Genomic DNA, 25,567 nt, shown 5'->3' on the forward strand with positions numbered 1-25,567 from the left:
ATAGATGTCCTTCTCTTCCATGTTGCAGTATTCCATCCCTCCCAGCTTCCCCCTGCATTACATTGGACTACTAACCTAGCTCCTAGCTTTTAGGAAGCTCTATCCTTAACCAAGAGCAACTAGCCAGCATATATGACACTTGACTCTTCTAGCTGACAATCACTTATTCCTCTCTTAAGACGGTCTGTCTGGCCGTCAAGTTCTGAGGTCTGTATGTGCAGACGTCACATTTAAGGTCCCTGGTTTATGGCCCTATGTGTGATGTCCCATGCACCTACAGCAGCCAGGCTTAAGCTTTTGTATAGGAGCCAACGTTGGGTTGCCTGAGGCGAGAAATCCCACAGTAAGAATACTGCAATATGGAAGAGAAGGACATCTATGGTTATGGTAAGATTTTACACAATTATTCTTTCATGATACTATTGTAATGAAAACTTAGCACAAAGTATATTCACTTCTTTTTAAACAAATTTCCCAAAGTCTTGAGAAAATCATTCACTGATTCTGTCATAGTCTGTTGAACTGATTTTAAAGGATGTCTTTCCATAATCTTTCAAAGCTGTACCTGGGATGCCAACTGAAATCATCATGTTTAGGTACATTGACAGCTGCCAGAGCTGCACTAAATGAATCGGCTGCCACGTTAATGTAACTCCACAACTGATTTAAGAAATCATAAAATCAACAATATGGTAAATTGAAATTCACTGAGATATTTATTAGGAACCAAATCAAAGCAACAAACCAGCAAACTATTAAAAATGTGTATTACCATTGGAATTATTATGATTATTTATTATTTTAGACATGCATTACTACCTTGTGTGTGTGTGTGTGTGTGTGTATATATATATATATATATATATATATATATATATATATATATATATATATATATATATAATGTGTGTGTGTGTGTGTGTGTGTGTGTATTTTGTGAAGTTGAAGTAGTTTAGTATGATCACAGGGTGAAAGCATGTATTGTATTATATTTAGTATGTATAATGTATTTAATACATTTTTATTAGTAATTATGCATTGGTATTTTTAGGTTTGTTTTAAAAAAAAAAGGGGGTGTCTTTGCATCTTTAAATTCTGATGGCATTTAGATGTGACATCCGGTTCTGTTGGGTATTGGCAGGCTTTCAAAATTAAGTGCAAATAGTATTTTGTAAAGCTGTCTGATGAAGTTTAACATTGTTTAAATGAAAGCTCTAACTTTTTATCTTGATTAGTGTCTTAGTTCAGTTTAGCATCCATCTGCCTGCTCCGTTTTTTTATTTTTAATATTTGTTAGGAAGACTACTCTTGTTCAAATGTCTTTGAGGGGATATCAACGAAACCAAGTACTGAGTCTTTAAATATTAGCACATGTACAATTGTTTCAATCAAAAAGCAAGGGAAAATGCAACTGTATCGCTATCCAGAAAATGTTAAAGCCACAGAATGCAGTTGTGTTGCATTACTATTTTAACGCCATAGAATTTAATGTTGCGTTCATTCAATAATCTCTTGCTACCCCAATTCCAAATTCTTGGAAAAAATATGCAAGCAGAAATCCCCGTTGTGTAACGGATTCCATGGATGTTCTGCCTAACGGTACAGTGATTGCCTAGTTTTATAGCCACACTTGCAGTTGCCTGTATTGGTAAAATCGTCTTTCTCCTTCCCCACGTTTGCTTAGTTCTTAGAATACTTTGCTGCTTTATGAATATAGTAATTTGTATGGTTGTAATTATTCTCCTTAAGGACCTGCATCCAAAATCCTAGTATCGCCATACTGATTGAACTTCCCTTGTTTCGTCATCAATTCCCCTTGACTTATCTTCTGCTTGTGTTATGTATAGAAGCCTTAATTGTGCAATTTTAAAATATCATATAGGCTGGGGATACAGTGTTGCTTTACTTGTATTTGTTTTGTGTTTAATGAAATATTTAACTTGATGTAATTAGCTGAAACACAAGTGGCTAGATTTTAGAGTCTGATAAGTAACCCGACTTCACTGGTGTGATGCGGGATCATACCTTACAGTCATTTATTAACATTGTTGCTGTCAAGGTTTTGAGGGTGTTACTTAAATAATTAGGGTGGAGAATAGTTGTGAGAAGCAAATGTGTAGCAGTAAATGTGAGCACTTTTTAAACTTGGTCAGTTTCTTGATTTATTAGCATCTTGTAGTACCCCCTGATATTGTACTGTTTGCTGATTGCTGAGAACTGCACTTTTGAGAACTTTACTGGCAGTGTTGCTAAGTTGCTACTTTGTATTTTTCTTGGTACTTGTATTCCTGCAATTTTGGCTCTGCTAAAGGGATTCTACAATTTCCTTTGTTTTTAAGTGGCTGTATAAATGTGCTGTGTTTGAGAGGCTGTTGGCTAATTCCACATAGTTCAGCAGTAATTGCTGCCCGTGCCTGTGCTCTGAAATGATTTCCTTGCATTACATGTCATGCAGGCACAAGCTCCGTATTTGTATTTAAAATTCACATTTCCAGAAGCTGTTTTAGTGAGCAACTACTGGTTTCATGTTTTATTTGTGCATTTATCTGTATGGGTGTGGGTTAACCATAATAGTTAAGGTCTTTACCTCACAGACTGTGAGGGTACAGGGTTTGAGTATGACCCTGAGTTATTGGGATAGGCTTTTAATAGTCTTCAGTCTGATGTACTTAGTGTTTACCTAATTTAAGGCTGAAATTAATGCATTTGCTCAAACTCTTGCTATTCCGTCTACTGAAATTGCCTTGTCTAGCTAGTTTGAAGTTGGGGTATTCCATCTATCTGTAGGTGGTGGCCTGGTCTGAGTTGAGAAACACAGAAGTTAACATATAAAACTAGCACCACAACTGTAACCTGCAGATGGTCCTCGTGTTTCACTGTTGCAGTCATTACATTTGGGTAATCTGCTGGCAGGTTGCCCTCAGTCTGCCTGATTAACAAAGTCTTGGGTCCTACGTCTGTTGCTTTCCCTTCTTCCATGACGTCAGGTCGTCAGGGGTATAAAACATGCAGCCGACGCCATTACATCAGTCTTTCTTGCCGCGCGGTGCCAGAGGCAGAAGCAGTTCGCAAGTGCCAGTCGGCCGACTCCTGAAATTTTCATTTTCAAGTTTCAGAACCGAAGTCCAACTAAAAGCTAAGTACCCCGTTGTGGAAACTTTTTCTTGCTCCTTACCGATGCCAGTAAAAGTTAATAATTGCATTACTTGTGGGAAGCAAATACCTCATAAGGATTTTCATTTGTACTGTATTCCTTGTCTAGGCCCTGACCACAACATGCCTTGCTGTCAGTTTTGTGCTAAATTTAATCAACGCAGGATTAAACGTCTGTATATTTTTGCTTCTAAATATTTTGGCTCAAGATTTAACTATCCAGAAATGTCGTCTGTTAGCAATCTAACTACCGGAATACCTAAAAAATGCAAAGAAAAAGACAGAGACAGACCAGCACCACAACTGTAACCTGCAGTTTAGTGATTCATTGTACAAAGTCAACCTCAGAGCAGCTAGCCTGCACATCTGATAGCACTAATACCATGCCCTAGCACTATCTAATACCATATCCTACTTGTATTCAGCTCTAGTCCCTAACCTTAGAGACCACTCTAGAGGACCTGTGTAAAATCCAGTCCTCAAACCCGAATAGCCCACCCACCCTAATAGAGGTGCAGTCAGCATGGCTATGCATTTTCCAAATGTCTCATCAGTTGGCTTGGTAAATATGGGCATCCTGAGACAATGTAGCAGTTGTCTTGTGTTCAGTGGCAACCTTTTAATCCTTAAAAAACATGCACAGTATGTGAGAGATGTATATTCGGAATTTTCTTGGAGGCAAAAATCTTGCATACAAGCAAAGGAGGTCAAGAATATAAACTGTATCCACCACACAGTGTCCATGCACATAAAGCATCTTATGCTGAGACACTAAAACGCATTCTCTAAACCTCAAAGACCTGCTAAACCTATAAACAATGCTTATCCTCAGCAATCTCTAAAACAAACACCAAAAGTAATACCAAACACCGAATAAGCCTATACCTGATGGACCCCGAAAATCAAAGCCCCATAAGGCTAGCAGACAATTTACCCAGGACTCTTGTCCTAGGGGACTCTCTTCCATGATACACAGATGCCCCACTTACCAAACTGGACAAGGAAAAGATTATGGTCAGTTGCTTATCTGGAGCCAGGATCTGCCAAGTTAAACACACACCGAAGTCATTGCACCACAGGTACCAGTATGATTCTCTCATAGCTGGCAGTTGATGTAGAGGATTAAGGAGCCATTAAGAAGCTGTTTACTGTGGTGCAAGGTTTGATTCCCTCAGCCTCTATTGCCTAACTGAGCAACTCTGAGCAAGTCTGTCAACTGGACACAGCTGCCTGGCAGAGACTAAAAAAGGTCCATGGAGATCAGTGCTCTACCCTGGAAAACAAATATAACTAAAAAGATTATAGCATAAATGACCCGAGACATACCTGTTTGGTTTATCTGAACAGACATTTTGGACCTCTCTTGAATATGTGTCTTATACTGATATGTGCCTTGCACTGAGTAGCATTCTGCTTTCACCAAGGATGATGCCACAGTATGAACAAAAAATGACTAACAATTTGCTTAGTTTCTGGTGTCAGTCAAGGGGGGGATTCAATATCGGTCAGCCTGGGAGGACATGGTCAGCAGACCATGTTGCCTTGCCAACAATGGCCAGCACCTTGCCACCCCCCCCCCCCACTGCCTTTTTTAGGCAATGCCAGAATAATAAGCCTATTGATATAGCAAGTAAAACCCAAAGAAACTTAAAGGTGTTACTGCTCAGTGCTAGGAGCCACTGAGCCTTAACAATAAACTTCACACCCTACAAGCTGTCCTCACTCTGGAGAAATATAGCCATGTATGCTGCTACCACTATATGGTTTAAAATCACAGAAAGTGCCCCATCAGTCTAGACGGCAGTGATTTCCACACATTTAGACTATCATACACAGACTGGGAATAAAGGTGGAGGTGTCTTGATCTACATTAGCAACAAGTTTACATCAAGCTTGGTTAAACACGATGATACCCTGAAGTTCATCCACATGCAAATCATCTTAGATAGTACCTTACTGTATCTTAGCAAGCTATAGATCCCCATCTGTGTATGAAGAATTCCACAACTCTTATTTAGACCTACAAGAGGTGCTCTCCATCCAAACATACACCCCGCTCATGGGAGACTTTAATTACCCCTCTGTAGACTGGGAAACATACACTCCCATCAACTTGCAGATGCTAAGTTTCTTGGACCTTAACACAAATACCCTTGATCAGTTGGTGTGTGGGTCAACCAGGGGTTAAAACATACTGGACCTTGTTCTTACCAATATCTAAGTGTGCTGCATCCCCAACTGCCAACCCATGTCACATCCTCACAATGCTCTGTCATGCAAAATAAAAATCAACTTGGAATTCCTAGCAAAATCTGTTAGAAACTGTTCTAAAGCAATAAATATCCTAATCTCAACAGGGTATATATAAAAGAAGAAAAATAACATCATGGCCAGAGTCAGAAAGAGCGACTCATAATGACAAGAGCTCACTAATAAAACTAAACAGGAAACTAAGACGACTGATTAAATCTAACAAGGCCAGTTATGAGGTCAAGAACTTTTCAGGCTAAAGACCACCACAAGGCTTTCTAAGGCTATGTCTGAAACCTCAAAGATGACGTGAAACAGTATGTACTGATTTAGTAGTAAATAGTTCCACCTTCACTAAGCAGAGTGACCTAGTGAACCTGCTGACTGACAAATTCAGGTCAAACTTTATCCCACTACCTCCTGCCACCCCTTGTGAAATCCCTACCAGCATACCCCCCAAACTATCAGCAAGGACTCTGAAAAGGTCATAGTGGTGGTCACTAAAGCTGAAAACACTGCCTTAGTGGGACCCAGCAAGATCCCAGGTTGTCTGCTAAATTGCCTGCACTATGATTTATCAGGACCACTTGAGTTGCTTTTCAACTTCAGCCTCAAAACAGGACAATGTGCCAAGTGAATGGTGGACAGCAATGGATGTCCTTCAAGGATACATCTGCAGTCATAACAAATGGGTTGTCCTGTCGTCAGGCAGCCCTTCGGTCAGCCAGATTCCAAAGTCTGGGTCTGGCCTCGGCTGGTGTCGCACTTCACCCGAAGTCATCTCTGCTGGTCTTCGGGTATAAAGGCATCAGCCGACGCCATTTTCCTCAGTCTTTCTTGCCGCGTGGCGCCTGAAGCAGAAGCTGTTCGCAAGTGCCGGTCGGTCAGATCCAGAGATTACTACTACCGAATACTACTTCGAAGACTTCTAAAAAGCTAAGTACCCCGTTGGGGACTCTTTGGGGACTCTTTCTTGCCTCAGGCGATGTCAGAAAAAGTAAATAACTGTTTAACTTGTGGGAAACAAATACCTCATAAAGATTTCCACTCTTACTGCTTACCTTGTTTAGGCCCAGACCACGACATAGCAGCCTGTTTAGCCTGTGCTTCCTTCAACCGACGAACGCTTAGGCGTCGGTCGGAGTTTGCTGAACAGTTTTTTGGCTCAGATTTTGCGTACATTATGCCGTCGGATCCTCCGACTTCTCAAATTGTTAAAAAACGCAAAGAAAAAGACCGACACTCGCAGTCCGCGGTTTTGGCCGAAACCACGGTTAAGCAAACCGCGAGTGTCTCGGTTTCGGCCGAAACCGAGCAAACGGGTCAATCTTCAGCCGAATCCATGACTACTACCGAGGCCCCTGCTACCCTAGTTGAATCGGCCTCTGAAGTTTTGCCTTCTAATGTGGTTCCTATAGAATTATCAGACACCATCCCTTTGGATGTCTCTACCCCAGCACGTGGTGCTGCTAGGCCTTCTGCAGCCATGTCTATTAAGGCCTTTGCCAGGGCTAAAGCAGCCAAAACTGCTAAATCAGTGCCTGTTAAGCCCCCCTCACACAGGCCCAGTTCCAGTTCTCAAATGCTTACTCTGGCAGAGGATCTCATCTCTTTAATAAGGAGATCCCAATCTCACCCAGACAGGGCCTCTCAGCCTCCAGAAAAGAGACCTAGAGCAGAGCCCCCAGAGCCAGTGTCCTCAGATGATTCTTCTGATGATTCAGACATTACAGACCATCCAGAGGCTCCTTTCTCTACTTATGAGGATTCCGATGCTGAAGAATCTATTCCATCTGCCTCTCCACCAGAGGAATTTTCCTTTGGGGAAACCTTACATGCCATGAGAGAGCAATTCCAATGGCAGGGACAAGATTTCTCAGATTCAAGAAAAAGGCTTAGGACCTTTCTACACTTACCGCAACATAGGCCCTTAACTATACCTCCAGTTCTGCCTGTTGTGGATGATGCATTTAATGATGTTTGCACTGCTCCTGATACTTTACCTCCAGCCCCTGCCAAACCAGATAGGTTTTACAGGGTACCGGACACTCATCACCACCTATACAAGGCCCCACTTGCAGATCCTGAGACTGTCTCCCAGGGCCCTAAGGCAGTAGCTTCCACCTCAGCAAAAAACCCTCTCCCTTCTGAAAGGGAATCCAGGTCCTTAGAGAGATGGGGTAAAAAAGTTTACACCTCTGCTACTCTCTCAGCTAGAGCTTTGAACTGTCAGTTTCATATGATCCAATACCAAGAGTTTATGCTTGATCAGTTAACTAAGAAACTGTCCTGATGACTCCTTCGATAAGAAATATGTTTTAGAAATGGTGAATAACATTCAGCAGGTTAGTAACCATTCTTTAAAATGTGGCTATGATGCACTGGAGGCTTCATTTAGATCAGCCATGACTGGCACAGTTATAAGAAGGCATGCATGGTTGAAAGAACAGGTCTTGCCGGATCATGTTAAAGCAAAGCTGTTAGATGCTCCTATGGATAAGGCCAGTCTATTTGGTTCTCCTGCTCAGCAAGTAATGAAGAAAATGGAAGAGAAGGCAAAATCTGTACAAACAGTTAAAGATTTCTTACAGGTTCAGCCCCCAAGGTTTAGCAGGAACTGGCCTTCCAAAAATTGGTCCTTTCCAGACTCCTCTAAACCTCAGAGAGGCAGGAATAGACGCTCCAGAGGCAGAAATCAATCCAGAGGAGGTGCCTACAGAGGACGCCAGTGGCAAGGCAATAACCAGCGAGGCACAGACACAACCACTGCCACTGCAACAGGACAATCACAGTGACTTGGCTCTGACACCGCCTACCAGGGAACAAATAGCAGCACCCTTAGGCGGAAAGTTAGCCTTATTTTCAAAAAATTGGCACTATATCACAAAAGACAAGTGGATTTTGCAAACTATAGACCAAGGCTACAGGTTTCACTTCCACACCTTACCAGTAAAAAGAGGAATGCCAAACCTGCCTCCAAATCAGAAAACAGAAGCTCTAAAGCAGATAGCTCAATTAACAAAGATGAGTGCTGTGGAACGAGTACCACCAACAGAACAGGGCAAAGGATTCTACTCCAGACTCTTCCTAGTACCAAGAAAAGAGAAAAGTTGTAGACCTATTCTCGACCTGTCCGCCTTAAACACATTCATCATTGTCCCAAAATTCAAAATGCTGACCCTACAGCAACTTCTTCCCATGCTGGGCAAGGAGTGTTGGCTGGTAACTCTAGATCTCAAGGAGGCATACCTGCACGTCCCCATACGACCAAATTGCAGAAGATAACCTCAGATTTCTTGCAGGATCAGAGCATTATCAATTCTCAGCATTGCCCTTTGGCTTATCTACTGCGCCCAGAGTATTCACAAAATGCCTGGCATCAGTAATCGCTCATTGCAGGCTCCAGGGAATCCAAATTTATCCATACCTGGACGACTGCCTGATACAAGCGGACAACAAAAGCAAGCTGACAAAAGACTTAGAGAGTCATTTGCTTACTACAAGCTCTGGGATACACAGTCAATTTAAAAAAGTCAAGACTAATACCATCCCAAACAAAAACATTCTTGGGTGCAGAATTGGACACAGTAAAACAGATGGCATTCCTAACTGCAGAAAAACAAGAACAACTCCCTCATTACTTCTTGGCATTAACAAAGCAGAACAAACTAACAGCAAGGAAAGTACTGCAGGCCTTGGGCTTCATGGCATCATGCATAATCCTGGTCCCCCATGCCAGATTGCATATGAGAAAACTACAGTGGTACCTAAAGAATTTATGGTCTCAACACAGGCACAGCTTAGAAACCGAAATACCACTAATCCCATGCCTGAAACAAGAGTTCCTATGGTGGGCTCAAGCATGCCAGTCAAACCCAGGCTTGCCCTTCCACAACTTTCAAGCAAGCCAAACCATCACAACGGACGCCTCAGACCTAGGTTGGGGGGCCCACATGCTGGACAAAAGCATACAAGGATTATGGACCCCAGATCAACTGCACCTGCACATAAATCAAAAAGAAATGCTGGCAGTAAAACTAGCAATCCAGAATTTCAGACCATTCCTCAGAGAAGGCCATTTGATGATCAGGACAGACAACACCACAGTCATGTGGTACATCAACAAACAGGGAGGCACTCATTCATACCCCCTATGCCGAATGACTCTGGACCAATGGAATATGGCTCTGAGCTACAACATTCAGTTACAGGCAATATTTGTACCGGGAAAAGAAAACATCCTAGCAGACATGTTAAGCAGAACTACCTCGGATGCTCACGAATGGATGCTACACCCGGACATCTTCAAGGCCATCACACAGAAATGGGGAATGCCACAAATAGACCTATTCGCATCCCCACTCAATCACCAGCTCAAGAAATTCTGCACAAGGACATACCACCCACTTGCATGGAAGGTGGACTCTCTATCCTTCAGTTGGAAAGGCCTGACAGCATATGCATTCCCACCTCTTCCTTTGATGCACAAGATACTACTGAAAATCAAAGAGGAGCGTCCAAGGATAATTCTGATAGCTCCAAATTGGCCAAGACAACACTGGTATCCATTGCTGAGGAGCATGTCACGGAGGAGAACGTGGACACTACCCCTGATGCCTTTGATGTTAACTCAGAACGACTACAACATCATGCATCCAAATCTAAAAACTCTGCAACTAACTGTCTGGAACATTACATAACAGCAACTAACCCAGATTTATCCCAAAGGGTTAAAGACATTATCCTAGAGGCCCGCAGACCTTCTACAAGAAGGAACTATGCAGGGAAATGGAAAAGGTTTGTCATTTGGAGCACTGAAAGAGGAAAAGATGTGTCAAAGATAGATATTGCCAACATCCTGGAGTATTTGGCAGAGCTTCTCCATACAGGCCTGTCCTATTCCTCCATCAAGATACATGCATCAGCTATTTCTGCAGAATACAGCTTGATCCCCTGTCTTCTCACATCCTCTACTCAGGCAGTTCCTCAGAGGAATCAAGAATGTAAAACCTCCTAGGAAACCACCATTACCAGCATGGGACTTGAACTTTGTGCTAGAAAAATTGACACTCCCTCCATTTGAACCAGCAGCAACAGCAGATCTTCAACACCTATCCTGGAAAACTGCTTTCCTACTGGCAATTACTTCAGCAAGAAGGGTTTCGGAACTACAGGCCTTAATGGCAGTACAACCCTTCCTAATCTTCCATCAAGATAGAGTATCCATGAGAACTAATCCTACATTTATGCCTAAGGTGGTATCCAGAGTGTCTCTAAACCAGGCAATCCACCTACCTACCTTCTTTCCCAATCCACAGAACAGGGGGGAAAGACTGCTGCATACCTTGGATGTACATAGACAGTTGCGCTACTACCTGGACAGAACCAAGGACAATAGAAAAACTGACCAGCTTCTAGTAGCCTATGCAACAGGGAGGGAAGGAAAAGCAATTTCCAAACAGACGATCTCCAAGTGGATAGGAAATTGCATCAGATTCTGTTACTCCTACCATGGAAAGCCAATTCCACAGAACATAAGACCTCACTCTACAAGGGCTACAGCCACTACCACAGCTTTCTTACGAGGAGTGGCAACTAAGGACATTGAGGCGGCTACTTGGACCTCCGTGCATACATTTGCCAAGCATTATAACTTACCTCTATACTCTAGATCCCGAGCAGGGTTTGCCACTGCTGTATTGCAAGGGATCCTAACTGCACCATAATTCTTCTTCCTCCTCCCCTAGTTTGGCTATGGTATTCTACCCATTTGTTATGACTGCAGATGCATCCTTGAAGGACATAGTACAGTTTTGTACCTACCATAAATGTAGATGTCCGAACAGGATAGCATCTGCAGTCAGGATTGCCCACCCTCCTTCCCCTCTGTGGTATTCCTAGGGTATTTACCCTCCTAATAGCTAGCTGGGGGGGATCTCTTATGGTGTATTTGTTTGTATATATGTACATACATGCTTATTTTTTGTGTTTGCCTACCTTTTTTTTGGAAACATTGCCGTTTACCCAAAATTTAGTTTTCCAAGAAGGCAACTGGCATCTGGGGCAAGAAACACTGAGGAAAATGGCATCGGCTGATGCCTTTATACCCGAAGACCAGCAGAGATGACGTCGGGTGAAGTGCGACACCAGCCGAGGCCAGACCCAGACTTTGGAATCCGGCCGACCGAAGGGCTGCCTGACGACAGGACAACCCATTTGTTATGACTGCAGATGCTATCCTGTTCGGACATCTACATTTATGGTAGGTACAAAACTGTACTTTATTCCCCCTTCATAAAGGTGGAGGACCATCAACCGACCCCAGAAACTATAGTTGGGCTAGTTTAATATGCAAAGCCATGGAATGAATTCTCATGGAAATGATCAACAAAGACAATGGCAACCCCTACAGACACTGGACCCATTCCAGTTTGATTTTGTCAAAGGAGGGTCATGCCTCCTTAACCTGGTAGACTCTGAGAAGGTAACCAAGGAAACAGATGAAAGGAAAATTGTGCGTACCACCTACTTAGACCTGGCTAAGGCATTTGACACAATACCCCACTCTGGTATTGTGAACAGACTCCCTGAACTAGGCATAAATCCCTACCAATTTGCTGCATTGCCAGCTCAGCTGGCTTACAGGACCCAAGAAGTCAGGATTGGTGAGACCACCTCAAGAGGCAGGTCACCAGTGTAGTACTACAGGGCTATGTGCTTAAGCCCACACCTGTTTGGCATCTACTTCTGGGAGGTCAAAGCAAATGTGAATGTCCGTCTCAAGTGCACAGACTATTGTAAATTGGAAGCTGTCCTAAATTCCCTCACAACATTAACATCCTGCAAGATGGTCTAATACAGACAAATGACTGGTGCCCAAGCCACATATTAAAACTCAATGCAAAGAGGTGCATTACAGTGCCTTTTGGGAAAATGTCTACCCAGGCAAATTATTCCATTTATAAGATACCCCTAAGCGTTGACCTGGTAATTGGAAGTCTGAAAACATATGTAGACTATAGTCTGCCTTTGACCAACTCGTAGCCAAGGTAGTAAGAAAATCATTCCATGTCGCCCACCTTATAAGTAAGGGTATGACATCCATGTCCAAGAACGTTATAGTACCACTCTACTGATCCCTTATCAGACCCATTATTGAGTGCAATGCCCCCTTTGACATGTACCTTACTAGCCACATGCAACAGTTGCCATGCCCATAGAGGTTCCTCACTGAGAGAATCCAGGGTATTGACGCACTGTCCTGTACAGATCTCATTAGAGCCCTGTCTCTCTGTCCTACAGGTTGTTGAGAGGTGGTCTGTGCTTTGCATATAAAACATCCTTCAATATAGCCCTGATGAGCTTTTGCACATCGACAGAATGAGCAGCACCAAAAACACTAGATCCAGGGATTTGAACTCTGCTTGCAACATAAATAGAACATGCTGGCAACAGATATGTGAGCAAAAGGATCCTCATGCTCCTGAATAGGGTCCACATCCATGTGAAGCAGAGTCTGTACCTAACCCTATTCAGATGTAACCTTGACCATTGGATAGGAAATTGTAAATTCGTCCGTGAGCTGGCTCGCATGTCTTGGAGACAGAGGCTGACAGCAAACATTCCCTAATTGACATATCCCCCACATAACTTTTTAGCAACCTTTTAACTAACATACCCCCCCAAAAAAAAAAAATTAAAATGCATTTTACCAGGGGAGTGCTAGGCTTATAAAGTCCCTGGTGGTTGTTGGCCTAGTATATACCTATGCACCTATACAAATGAAATAAACTGCAAGTTCATCATGCTTTGTGTGTGTGTAGTTTATTTCAAATCTCCCTCACTGAATTTTTAGGATATTAAAGTATGTTAATGTTTTCTAAACCTGTGAATGTCTTATTCTATTGTCACTGTTAACTTTCATCTTAAGACTTTTGTTTTTTTTTACCCAAAAGAAAAAAATGAACACACTGTGCTAACCTTTACTCAATCTCTGATCTGTTTAGATGAAACCTGCCTGCGTAAAGGCTCTGACACGCATTTTTAGGATTTCAGACCAGGATAATGATGGAATTCTTAATGATGCAGAAATTAACCTTTTTCAGGTAGGCAACTGACTTTTTCCCAGAATTTCTTTTCTCTGAAACAATATATGTGAAAGGTAGCAGTTTGAGGATGTTTGGTCCAGTACTTTTCACATTTTGGAAAATTAAATTTGCTGTTAGTACTATGAACACAGATGTCTGCAGTGACATGTCTACCATTTAAGTGTAAATGTGAATAGTTCTCTTTTTGGCATGTTGATCAGGCCTTCTGGGATTAGCTGTCACTTTTAATTTTACTTGATATGTATTGGAAGGTGAAACGTAATTATTGCAAGGGTTTTCCTAAGGATGATTTCTTAATTACCTATTTGCAAAGCTTAATTAAAAGTTTATAACTGCCTTTGAGTTATGAAGGTGAATTGCAAATGAGGATTTTGAGGCAAGTGGCTGCTCTTGAGATAATAGTGCAGAAGTGTGGCATCTGACCTGTGCATGCTGTAGTAGGAAAGCTCCTGTCTCTTCCATGGAAGAAAGCTGGTAAATCTTAAAAGGAGAAACTTTCAGCTTACAACTACAGTTTGTGGAACTGCGAAGCAAGTGTTACAATATGGATTGGATCTCACAGATTGCCTTTCCTATGAGCGAAGGTGTGTATGTGCTTTGTGCATCTCCTCCTGGATGAATGAACATCAAGGATGGCCTGAGTAACACAGGATCCACCTCAGATGAATGTGAAGTTAGTAAGAGCTCTTATTAGTTTATTGGACCTCAGTCTGAATAAGTGAATACTGTGATTAATACCCAAGTTTGAGGGAGGTCTCCATGGTTGTAAGAGGCATACTAAGTAATAAGTAACTTAAAGAACTAAGTGATTTGAACACTGCTCTTAAAATTTTGTGAAGATGAGACTACATCGTCGGTCCAGTCCAGACTTCAGTATGATTTATGCATAGCATTAAGTTCAGGTTCTAAATGAGCTGTACTGCTTTATGCTCTGCAAATTATAGATGTAATGCTTTGCAAATTTGTTTTCAGAAACAAAAGTACAGTTTGTGCTAACATTTTTCCATTGTGTTGTCTTGGTTATATGTGGCTATTCTGAAACCAACCATAAATTCCATCCTGCTACATCTGGCATATAGTTTGCAGGATGTTTGAAAATGTCCATAAGAGCACCGCAGCTTGTATTTCATATTACAAAACGTTGTGAAGTTGTGGTCCTATCTCGCCTACATTCCTTACTCACGGGTTCCAGCTCCGACTCGGCCAAATTTCTCTAGCACGAAGTCTCTAATTGGCTGGGCTAACCCGGTATCCCAAGATGCACCTCGCCCTAGCCCCAGATCTCGTTGCCGCTCGTAGAGTTAGGACATAGTCTCGCTTGGCTGTGGCTAAGTACCCTTTCAAATATTTTTCGAAGTATTTTAGCTGTCTGTTATCTTACAAAAGCTATTTTAATAGCTAGTTTTCTCCTTGTCTAAGTTTCATTGTGAGTGTTAGTGAGATTGTGTGTTTGTGGTATCCCTTTGTTTTGCGGGCTAGGCCCGTTTAAGTTAGAGGACCTAGTCCTCTCCTATGTTATATTTCTGGTGTTAAAACTGTAGTTGGATTTGTTCTCGTCTTTCCCTGCTACTCCAAGAAACGTTTGATTTAGAGTTCCTTGGCCGTTAGTGGTGTTGACTTTTCTCGCCTTTCTCTTGTGTCTTTGTCAGTTGACAGTGTGCTGTTATTTTTTACCATGTCTAAAGAGCAGAAGGAGCATAAACCCGCAAGGTTTAAAAAATTTACTAAATGTGGCTACAAAATGATAATTACGGATGGCCATGCCATCTGTGTGTATTGTCTTGGTGCTATTCACCTGCAGTAGTCCTGCAGTTTCTGCCACGCTTTTAGCACGAGGGTACTGCAGGAAAGAAAAAATAAACTGATTTTGAAGGGCCTGATTAAGCCCTCTTTTGAGGAGTCCTTAGATTCGTCTTCTTCTTCCAGTCCTAAATCTAAGCCTTCCAAGGCCAAGAAGAGATCTCCGGCTCAGTCTGCTTCCTCGGAGCCCCCGGAGAAAGTTAAAAAAGTGGTTACTGTCTCCTCGGCTCCATTGTCCTCGGGGCCGCAGGAGACTGTCTCGATAGGGGATAGTACCTCCTCGCCTCCATTGTCCTCGGGGCCGCAGGAGGTATCGGTGGTGCTGGAGTCTACCTCGGCTCCGATATTATTGGAGCATATTCGGAGCCAGTCACCCAGTGTCAGGCATGTGTCTCCGGGTAGGAGATCCCGATCTCCTATTTCCTCCAAATCCTCTAGGCTGTCTGATTTGGATGTGGATAGGGTGGTCCAGAGGCTCCTGCAGTCGCCGGTGTTAGCAAAACTGTTCTTGGCTCCAACCCAGTCGGCTCCGGAGCCAGTCCCTATTCTGGTACCTGTGATTCCTCCTCCGAGCACCCATGTGTTGTCGGAGCCAGAGTGCTCCGCGCCGAGTGATGTTCTTGTGTCGGCTCCGATACCCCATGTGAGTTTATCGGAGCCGGCGTTGGCTCCAACCAGTTCGGTTCCGTCCACTGGTTTCCGTACTCTGGTTTCCTCAGTTGGACCCGAGGGGGATACCTCGGGACTACTGTCTGTTCCAAGCCTCCCTCTCGGTGCTTTGGCTCGGGGAATCCCGACTCTGGTCGTGGTCTCGGGGACAGGTTGGTCCTCTGATTCGGGGGGACCTGCCTTCGAGGCCATGAGGAGCGCACTGGCCAGATCATCAGTTACATCACCTGGATCGGTCACTCTGTCCCCTTACACCCCGGCTAGAGCCTCTGACGCCCCTCCTATCCTTGGATGGCAGAGCCTGAAGGTCTGGGGATATCCCCTTGAGTGGTCCCCTACTTTCTGAGGGCCCCTCAGTCAGTGCTTAAGGAGCCCCCTAGAAAGAAGTTGTGCAAGAGGAAGCACATAGACTCCCAGGACGAGTCCCTCACTTCCGATACTGACCTCGAGGAGTCAGAGGGGTCACCCAAGTCGTCCTTCGACATCCTGGAGATTTTGAGGCAAAGAGGCGACTGGCCTTCCAAGACCCCCTCTGAGGAGTCTGTATTCCTCAAGGCCTTTGGAGCTCAACCCTCCGCCTCCTAGGTGTCTCCACCCTTCAAAGAACTCCTGGACTTGATTTGTCGAAGGGTGTGGGAGAACCCTGATTCCATGGAACCGGTGCCCAGACATCCAAACAAGTTTCTGTCTGCTCACCCGGGCAAAGAGTTCCTTACCAAAGGGGTTTCGGTAGATGACTTTGTGGTGGCGGCAGCCACTCAGCAGGACATTGCAGAGGCTTCTTCTTCAGTCCATCCTCCTAACAAGGAGTCCAGGAGTATGGACCGGTATGGGAAGCGTACCCTTTCTTCGGCGACCTTTACCTTACGGTCGTTGAATTACCTCTGTCATTTCACTCTGCTCCAAAGAGATCTCCTGAAGGAGCTAGGAGATACTCTGATGGGTAACATGCCTGAGGCGGTAGCACAGACTGTTAACTCCCAGTTGTCTACCCTAGGTTCCATTGTCAACTTGTCTATGAGGCTCATATCTTATGCAGCCGAAGGGGCGAGTAGGGCAGCTAGCTCAGGCGTAGCTCTTAGAAGGCAAGCCTGGATGCGCCTGTGTCATTTCGCGGAGGCCTTTAAGTCTTCCTTCACTGACGCCCCGCCCCTTTGATGGGTCCTCTCTCTTCGGACCCAAAGTGAAAGACACCCTCACCAGATGCGAGCAGGAGGGAAATACCCTATCTGCCGTAGGGGCCCATTTTTCTCTCCCTTCTAGGCCTTATCCCAAGGCTCAGAGCGGAGGGAAAATGTGGTTCAAAAAGTCTGAGGTCCTTTCTCGCAGCTCAAGGTGAGTCCCCCTCCAGAGGCAGAGGGGGGGGGGGTTATTTTGGAAGACACCGTCCTAGAGGCAGAGGAGGCCCCCGCAACTCGGGAGATTCCTTTCGCGGTTCTTCCTTCCAGCGTTCCAGAGGCGTTGCCCAACTGTGCTACTCCGGAGCCAGTCTGGGGCCAAATTTCGTTGCATCCGGAAGCCTGGGAAAACCACCCAGGATCGTTGGGTGCTTCGAATAGTTACCGGAGGTTACACTATTCCCTTTGCGTCTACACCCCCCAGTCAGAAGGATCCCGGATGTCCCACCCAGTCAATGGGATCAAGCAGCACTAGATGTTGCAAAGCTGCTAGAAAAAGGAGTCATCCAACCAGTCCCCTCAGACCAAGTCAGATCAGGAACTTACGACTCTTTTTGGTGCTGAAAAGAACAGGGGAACTGAGACCCATTCTGGACCTCAGTCGACTGAATCACTACGTTCTGAAGTTGAAGTTCTGGATGGTCACACTTCAGTCCATTTTTCCACTGCTGGAGAAAGGAGTATGGATGTGCTCCATCAATCTCAAGGATGCCTACTACCACATCAAAATGGAGAAGGCATCCAGGAGTCATTTACGCTTCTGGCTAGGAGCCAGTCACTTCCAGTTTCGTGCCCTGCCCTTTGGTCTCATCACAGCCCCCAGGGTGTTTACCAAGTGTTTGGCAGTGGTGACTGCTCACCTGAGACGTCTAGGATTCCAGGTGTTTCCGTATCTGGACGACTGGCTTTTTGCTGCCCCCACCAGGCATCTGCTCGTTCACGCCAGGGAGATGACCATCTCACTTTGCCAACATCTAGGAATTACTTTGAACTGGGAAAAGTCTGCCTTGCAACCCTCACAGCGTGTTGTTTTTATAGGCGCAGAGCTAGACTCTGTTCAAATGCGCGCCTTTTTGCCACAGGACAGGATAAGAGCGTTGCAGTCTCAGATCCACGCACTGTTGCCCCTCAGAAAAGTTCAGGCCAGGTTAGTTCTTCAGCTCTTGGGATCCATGGCCTCCACCATCATGCTGGTACCTCTGGCCAGGTTACACATGCGGATCCTACAGTGGCTCCTGTCGGTTCAGTGGTCCTTTCAGAAGCTTCCTCTTTCCCACTTGATACTTCTCACGGAACGATGCAAACAGGACCTCCTCTGGTGGCTATGCTCCTCCAATCTGGACAGAGGAAGGAGCTTGATTCCTATGTCTCCAGTGACCACGGACGCTTCCCAGATGGGGTGGGGGGCATTATCTAGGCAGGACGGTCCAAAGCACCTGGCAAGATCATGAGGTACACTTGCACATCAATGTTCTGGAGATGAGAGCGGTGTTTCTGGTGTTGCGAGCACTCCAAGACTCTCTACCTCTGAGAACGATTGCAATTCACTCGGACAACATGTCTGTAGTGTGGTACCTGAACAAGCAGGGGGGAACCAAATCTTATCCCCTCTGCAGAGAGGCCATGCGAGTATGGCAGTGTCTTCCCAATGGTTTCTAGTGGCAACGCACATTCCGGGGAAGTCCAGTGTGATAGCGGACAGGCTAAGCAGAGCTATTCTGATGCCTCACGAGTGGTCCCTGAACAACCGGGTGGCAGTTCAGATCTTCAAAAGGTGGGGTCAGCCTTGCTGTGATCTCTTCACCAGCCCCCTCAATGCCAAATGCAGCAAGTACTTCACTCTGATCCCCACACAGGGGGAGTTACCCAGGGACGCTCTAGCTCACGATTGGCCTCCCGGTCTGGTCTACGCTTTCCCTCCGTTTCCTCTGTTACCAAGAGTGATACAGAAAGCCATATCCTTGGGAAGCAGGATGATCCGTATTGCTCCACACTGGTCTCGACAAGTATGGTTTCCCTTTCTTCAACGGTACGCACTGGACGGTCCGTGGACTCTGGACCCAGTGCCGGACCTCCTGATTCATATGTCAGGGCAACTTCATCCATCCCTGCGAACTCTCAGGTTGACAGCCTGGCTGCTCCACTTCCGTCGCTAGTCAGACATTCCTTTTCACCTGAAGTGGTGCACATCTTGTCTTCTTCTCATAAGTCTTCTACCAGGAAGATTTATTCCAGCAAATGGAGGAGATTCTCTATTTGGGCTCAGGCCCAAGGTTTGGACCCCTTCACAGCTCCAATTCCGTCGGTCTTAGATTTTTTAGCCATGTTGCTCCGTCAGGGCTCCACGCCCGCTACCATTGAAGTACAGTTGGCTGCAATTTCCAATTTTCACACATCTTACGAGCCCTGTCTTATTGGCCACAAACTCTGTAAAGCCTTTCTAAAAGGCGCTTGGTTACTTTGTCCCCCTGTTTCAGAACCTGTACTGCCATGGGACCTGAACTTTGTGCTACAAGCTATTACGTCACCACCCCTTTGAACCGGCTGCCACTTGTGACTTAAAATTCTTATCTTGGAAGACTGCCTTTCTGATAGCCATTACATCAGCCAGGAGGGTATCAGAACTTAAAGCTTTGTCCATTAAACCTCCGTATTTGATCTTTCATAAGGACGGAGTTTCCCTGAGGCTTAACCCTTCCTTCCTTCTGAAGGTGTCATCCACTGTCAATCTCCATCAATCTATTGAGCTACCAGTGTTCTTTCCGAACTTTTCCAATAAAGCAGAGTTCAGGTTTCATCAGTTGGATGTGCACAGACAACTGAGATTTTATTTGCATAGGACTAAGCATGTTAGGAAATCTGATCAACTGTTTGTGTCCTTTTCAGAAAACAGGGCAGGTTGTCCTATTTCCAAGTGCACAATTTCTAAATGGATCAAAGATTGTATTTCATTCATCTACTTGTCAGCGGGCAGAACTTTACCCTTTCCCGTCATGGCTCATTCTACCAGGGCTATGTCTACATCAATAGCTTTCCATGCTAGGCTTTCCTTGGATGATATTTGTGCTGCAGCCACTTGGGCCTCTCCCAACACTTTTATTACTCATTACAAGCTGGACGTGGCTTCTAGGGGCCGGGCTTCCTTTGGTTCCACGATTCTCAGGAGTATCTTCCTATGAGCCTCCCAGGATAGAGGTGCTGGGGACACTGTCCCGTGAGTAAGGAATGTAGGTGAGATAGGACCACATAACATCAGTTATGTACTCACCATAACGATCGATGTATGTGGTCCATCTCGCCTACATTCCCACCTGCCCCCTTCCTAGAGGATTTGGAGGAATATTGGCTCTGTGGGACCCTTCAAGGTCAGTGAATTTTTTCCCTTATCTGGCTGCAATTTCTTCCAGTGTTGATTGAGTATGGGTTATGATTGGTATGATTGCAAACAAGATCTGGGGCTAGGGCGAGCTGCATCTTGGGTACCGGGTTAGCCCAGCCAATTAGAGACTTCGTGCTAGAGAAATTTGGCCGAGTCTGAGCCAATTCTCAGCTCCGAACCCGTGAGTAAGGAATGTAGGTGAGATGGACCACATACATCGATCGTTATGGTGAGTACATAACTAACTTTTTCCATATATTGCATGTGCATCTCTGCGTATGGAAGCTTAAGTGCTATGATGCACTTTCTGCCATGCCAGTTGTATTTTTGGGTCATTTAATAAAAAGTTTTTTAAACATTTTTTAAATCATGTTCCAAAAAGTGTAATGAGTTTCTGGTAACATCAGGTTGGGCTTAGAGTCGGATGTGTTCATAGTCTTTAATGGACGCACCCTGTACTTGCACAGACATGTCTATTAAAGTCTGTGATTGCAAATCTACAATAACACTATCTTAATGTCAATGGTGTCAAAAGTCAGCAGATATCAGGTGGAAGAAAAGTGTATAATTATGAAGGATATATAGTAAACAAGTGTGTGTAGGGAAAGACAGAAGAAAAGTGCTTTGCAGATCAAATAGGCACCATTTGCAGTTGCTCAAAAAGCAAGTGCTCCATATGTGGAAAGATACAAAGTGTGTGAATAGTTATGCAAGGTAATGTTTTATGTGTAGTTAGTGCATTGCATCAGATGCAACGGTTGAGAAGATGTTGCCAGATGATGTAACTTTTCTGGTTGCGATGCCCACCACTGCCACCAATATGTAACGTCTCCATGCTGGGCTTGTAATAAAGGAGCCCGAATCCTCACCACTGACACTGGAGAGGGACGTGCACTTGGAATGCAAATGGATGCACTTAGTATTTCAAGATGCAGACCTCCCTGCATCAAGTACAGTTTCTGTTAAGGGCACACAGGGAACCCACTCAGCCCAGGGTCTGGATGTCTCTATCTGTCTCCCACCTGGTCCCCAATAAGACTCCGTACTGGTACAGCAGTAGGGTTAAATCCTCGACCGAGTGTCCAAGCCAAGTCCTTCTGCACACTTTCTGTGAACCCAGGTAGCTGATGCACACACTTTTAAGATTTAATTTTTTACACACCCACCTGGGAAAGGCTGGCACAGATTACACGCTCTACCAGCTTTGCCCAGACTATAAGGTAGATTTGCTGCCACAAGTCAGTTACTGTAAAGCTGTTATGAAGGGTGTCCAATTATACAGTGCATTATTAATACTAATACAAATGATAGTTGACCAAGACCGCTAAACTTTCTGTTGTGGCCCACAGTCTGTCACCAAATGAAATAAAAGGTTAGATACTTTCTACAGTGACCAGCCGCAGTAAAAATATTTAAAAATATAAGAAGAGCATAAAAATATTGAATATATATTCACAGTAAATCACACAGTTCAGATCACCGGAACTATTGAAAAGAACCTTGATGGACAGACTCAGACAAAGAAAAATATCATCTAAACTAAGCTTCACTATATTCCTGAACTAATCCAAAAGAATTACTGTTCCCTAGTTAAGTTACTTACTACCCCAAGGCAAGATGGTGTGGGTGAGGGTCTTTCTAGTCAGGTTCCCCAAAACAGAATACTCCTCCTTGAGATTTCTCTTTGTAATATCTAAAATATAATTTCCAAGAGCGCTGGCCGAATGGCTTCCCCTTGTCACCTGAGTTCTCAGCGTTCACCTTTGAAACTGAGACAGGAATTTAGCAGAGACTGCTGCAATACACATCTAAATGTTTATAGCCGTTCCTGGAGCTTCTCCTCTTTTTACTGATCTAATAATCAAAGTTTGTTTTCCAGACCTAGTGTTTCCAGTCCTATTCAGCACTTTGGGGTACCATTTTAATGGCTTTAACAGCTCATTTACATTTCCCTTATTTTTCTCAAAACAAGCTAGCTTGGTTAGTCATTGCTGTCCCAGTATCCTCTATTAAAACATACATTTAATTCAGTTAGAATAATATATGTGCACTCATTTTCATTTCAGCAGGGTGCAGTACTGATACATTTTAACACAACAAATGTAAAGCAAAAAGCAGTGTGTCTAAAAGATGGCTTAGCCAAGAATATCAGAAAACAAAAAGCCATCCTGAGCAAGTAACTGACCCCACATTACTGTGCTACATCCAATACAAATGCCAGTAGTATCCAAAAAAATCCAAAATCCGAAGGCAAGTAAAACTGTTTATTAACCATAAAACATATGAAAGGTTTAAGCGCTTTCGTCTCGAGCTGCAAGAGACTTCATCAGAACAAATGCCACTGATAACTGAATCCTTTATATAACAGTCTTTTACTAGTTAGAATAATTAAGTATGGTGGCACTTAAAGATACAAAGCATAAAAAGCATGTAACAATTCTAAGGTAAAATAAATCGAGAACATGAAAATGGTGCATCCTGTGAATGAGTACAAAACATAAAATCAATTCTGACTTAAACATATATAAGAGAATGTATGTTCTGTTATGAATAATATTTATGGAGTAAGAGCACGTTTTTTTTTTTTTTTTTTTAGAAGGGGACAATACTGCTGTTCATACCTGGAGATACCATGGCGTTTAATTTTGGCTGTCAATATAGATGTTCTTCGTGTTTCACTGTTGCAGACATCGCATTTTGGTTATCCCTGCCAGGGTAGCCCTCAGTCTGCTCAAATACGAGAGGCTTAGTATTGGCTTAGTATTTCTGTGTCAGTTGCTGTTGCTCCAGGACTGACGTCAAGTTGTCAGTGTTATAAATGAAGGCAGCTGACGCCACTACATCAGTCTTATTTGCTGAGGAGCCCGAAGCAGAAGCAGTTTGCACAAGTGCCGGTCGGCTGCTACCAGAGTCTTTCGTTTCCGAAATTGAAGTTGAAGTCTTCTAAAGCTAAGTACCTCATTGGGGATCCTTTTTTTGCTCTAACCTATGTCAGAAAAAGTTAATAATTGTTTCGCCTGTGGAAAGCAAATACCACACTGAGATTTTCAGGCCCTTATTGTAGGTAGATAGTTTCGCTGTCAGTCCTCTTAATTCCGATATGGCTTCGGAAAGCCATCCGACAGCAGATCTTCCAAAAATACATAAAGATAAAAACAGACCGCACAGGTCCAAAGCTGCCAACGACGCTTCAGTTAAGCTAGTCATCAGTTCACCGGTCCTCAGTGAGGCACTTTCGCAGCCCCTGATGTCCGCTTCTGTGGATTCACAGGCCGCTACCAAGACCCTTTCGGAGTCCGGTATGCTGCGAGACTCCTCATCGATTGAGGATCCTGTGGATGTCTCTTCCTTGGATAGGTCTGGAGCCACTGAGCCGGCATCAGCTTTTGAGAAAGTACTTCGCATTACCGATTCTCGACACAGACCGACTTCTTTTGAGTCTACCGTTTTTTCGAAAACTACCGAGTTTCTAAGATCCAAGGTACGAACCACACCCAAGAAACCAACCCAATCTCAGGCACCTGCTTTCCTTGCCTCAGTCTCGGATCCTTAAAATGGCAGAAGACCTTATAATGTTTGTCAGGAGAAGCCAGGCTACCCCTTCCAGAAGAAAAAAAGATTTGTCCCCAGTAGTTTTATCTGGACAGGAGTCAGATGACTCTGATTCATCTGATTATGAAGATATGCAATCCCTCTCAGCTTATGAGGATTCTTTTGCAGAGAAATCCATCCCTTCAGCCTCTCCACTCAAGGACTTCTCATTTGGGGAAACCCTACATACCTTAAGGGAACATTTCCAATGGGAATGTCAGGACTACTCTCAGTCAAGAAAGAGACTGTGGGAATTCCCAGATATTCCACAGCACAGACCCCTGGCCATTCCTCCTGTCCTGAATGTTGTGGATGATGATTTTATGGAATCCAGTTAGACTCCTGACACCCTCCCTCCTGCTCCCAGGAAACCAGGCAGTTACTATAGAGTCCCTGACGCACTCAAATTTCTATTCAAAAGTCCTGTTGACCCCAAGGAATTAAAGCAAATTCTGCTAAGAATCCCACCCCCACAGATAGGGATTCCTGAGCATTAGACGGATGGGGTAAAAAGGCATACACCTCTGCTACTCTTGCTATTAGAGCACTAAATATTCAGTTCCATATGCTGAAATATCAGCAATATACTATGGAACTCCTCAAACAAAAAATATCTTCCTTTCCTGCTTGTGCAAAAAATAGAGTTACAAGAGTTAATGCATTCTGCAAGTCAAGTAACTAAGCACACCTTAGTGTGGTTTTGACGCCCTAGAAGCATCTTGCAGGGCAGCAGTCACTGGTTCTGTCCTTAGAAGGCATGCTTGGCTAAAGGAACAGCCCTTGCCAGACCATATCAAATCGAAATTATTGGATGCACCACTGCACAAAGACAACTTATTTGGCACCAAGGCATAGGAGGTCTTAAAGATGGAAGGAAAAGCTAAATATATGCAGACAGTTTGACTTCTTGCAGGTCAAGCCACCCAGGTTCAGTAGGCATTGCCCCTCCAAGCACTGGTCCTTTCCTGCCCCCTCCAGGCCAGCTCAGCCCAGACCACAGGGAAGCAGGCCTCCCAGACAGCAGCCCCAGGGAATGCAGAGATCAAAGCAATGGAGTACCTCCTCTTCAAAACCAGGGAGTGCTAACCCACCCCCTCATGGTAAGAACTCACGCTTCCACCCCATTCCTCTGCCCACCTGCTGTTTCCCCTAGGGGGAAAACCCTCCTTTCTCCCAGGCACCTGGGCCACCATTTCCAACAACTGCTGGGTCTTCAACATAGTGTCCCAGGGATACAGATTTTATTTCCACACACTACCAACTCCAAAAGGGTTCCCAGATCTTCCCCAAACCGGTGGGCAGAGGCCAAAAAGCAAGTCCTTTCCCTGCTCTCGATGAGGGCAATAGAGCATGTTCCTGCAGAATAGGTAGGCCAAGGTTTCTACTCCAGACTCTTCCTGGTCCCCAGAAAAGAGGGTACCTGGCACCCCATCCTCAAT

At 44.3% G+C, this 25,567-nt stretch overlaps 1 protein-coding gene across 3 annotated transcripts in view; it reads left to right on the forward strand.

Moving 5' to 3' along the window:
- Positions 1-25,567, forward strand: part of RHOT1 (ras homolog family member T1) — a 1,470,459-nt gene that overhangs the window by 479,358 nt on the left and 965,534 nt on the right. For all 3 annotated transcript variants that reach the window (XM_044068049.1, XM_044068050.1, XM_044068051.1), the window contains exon 9: positions 13,410-13,508. In XM_044068049.1, the coding sequence (XP_043923984.1) occupies positions 13,410-13,508 (99 nt within the window). The remainder of the gene's footprint in view (positions 1-13,409; positions 13,509-25,567) is intronic.

This window comes from Protopterus annectens, chromosome 4.part0 (genome assembly GCF_019279795.1).
Source record: "Protopterus annectens isolate FY-2018-M chromosome 4.part0, PAN1.0, whole genome shotgun sequence".
Taxonomy (NCBI): Eukaryota; Metazoa; Chordata; order Ceratodontiformes; family Protopteridae; genus Protopterus; species Protopterus annectens.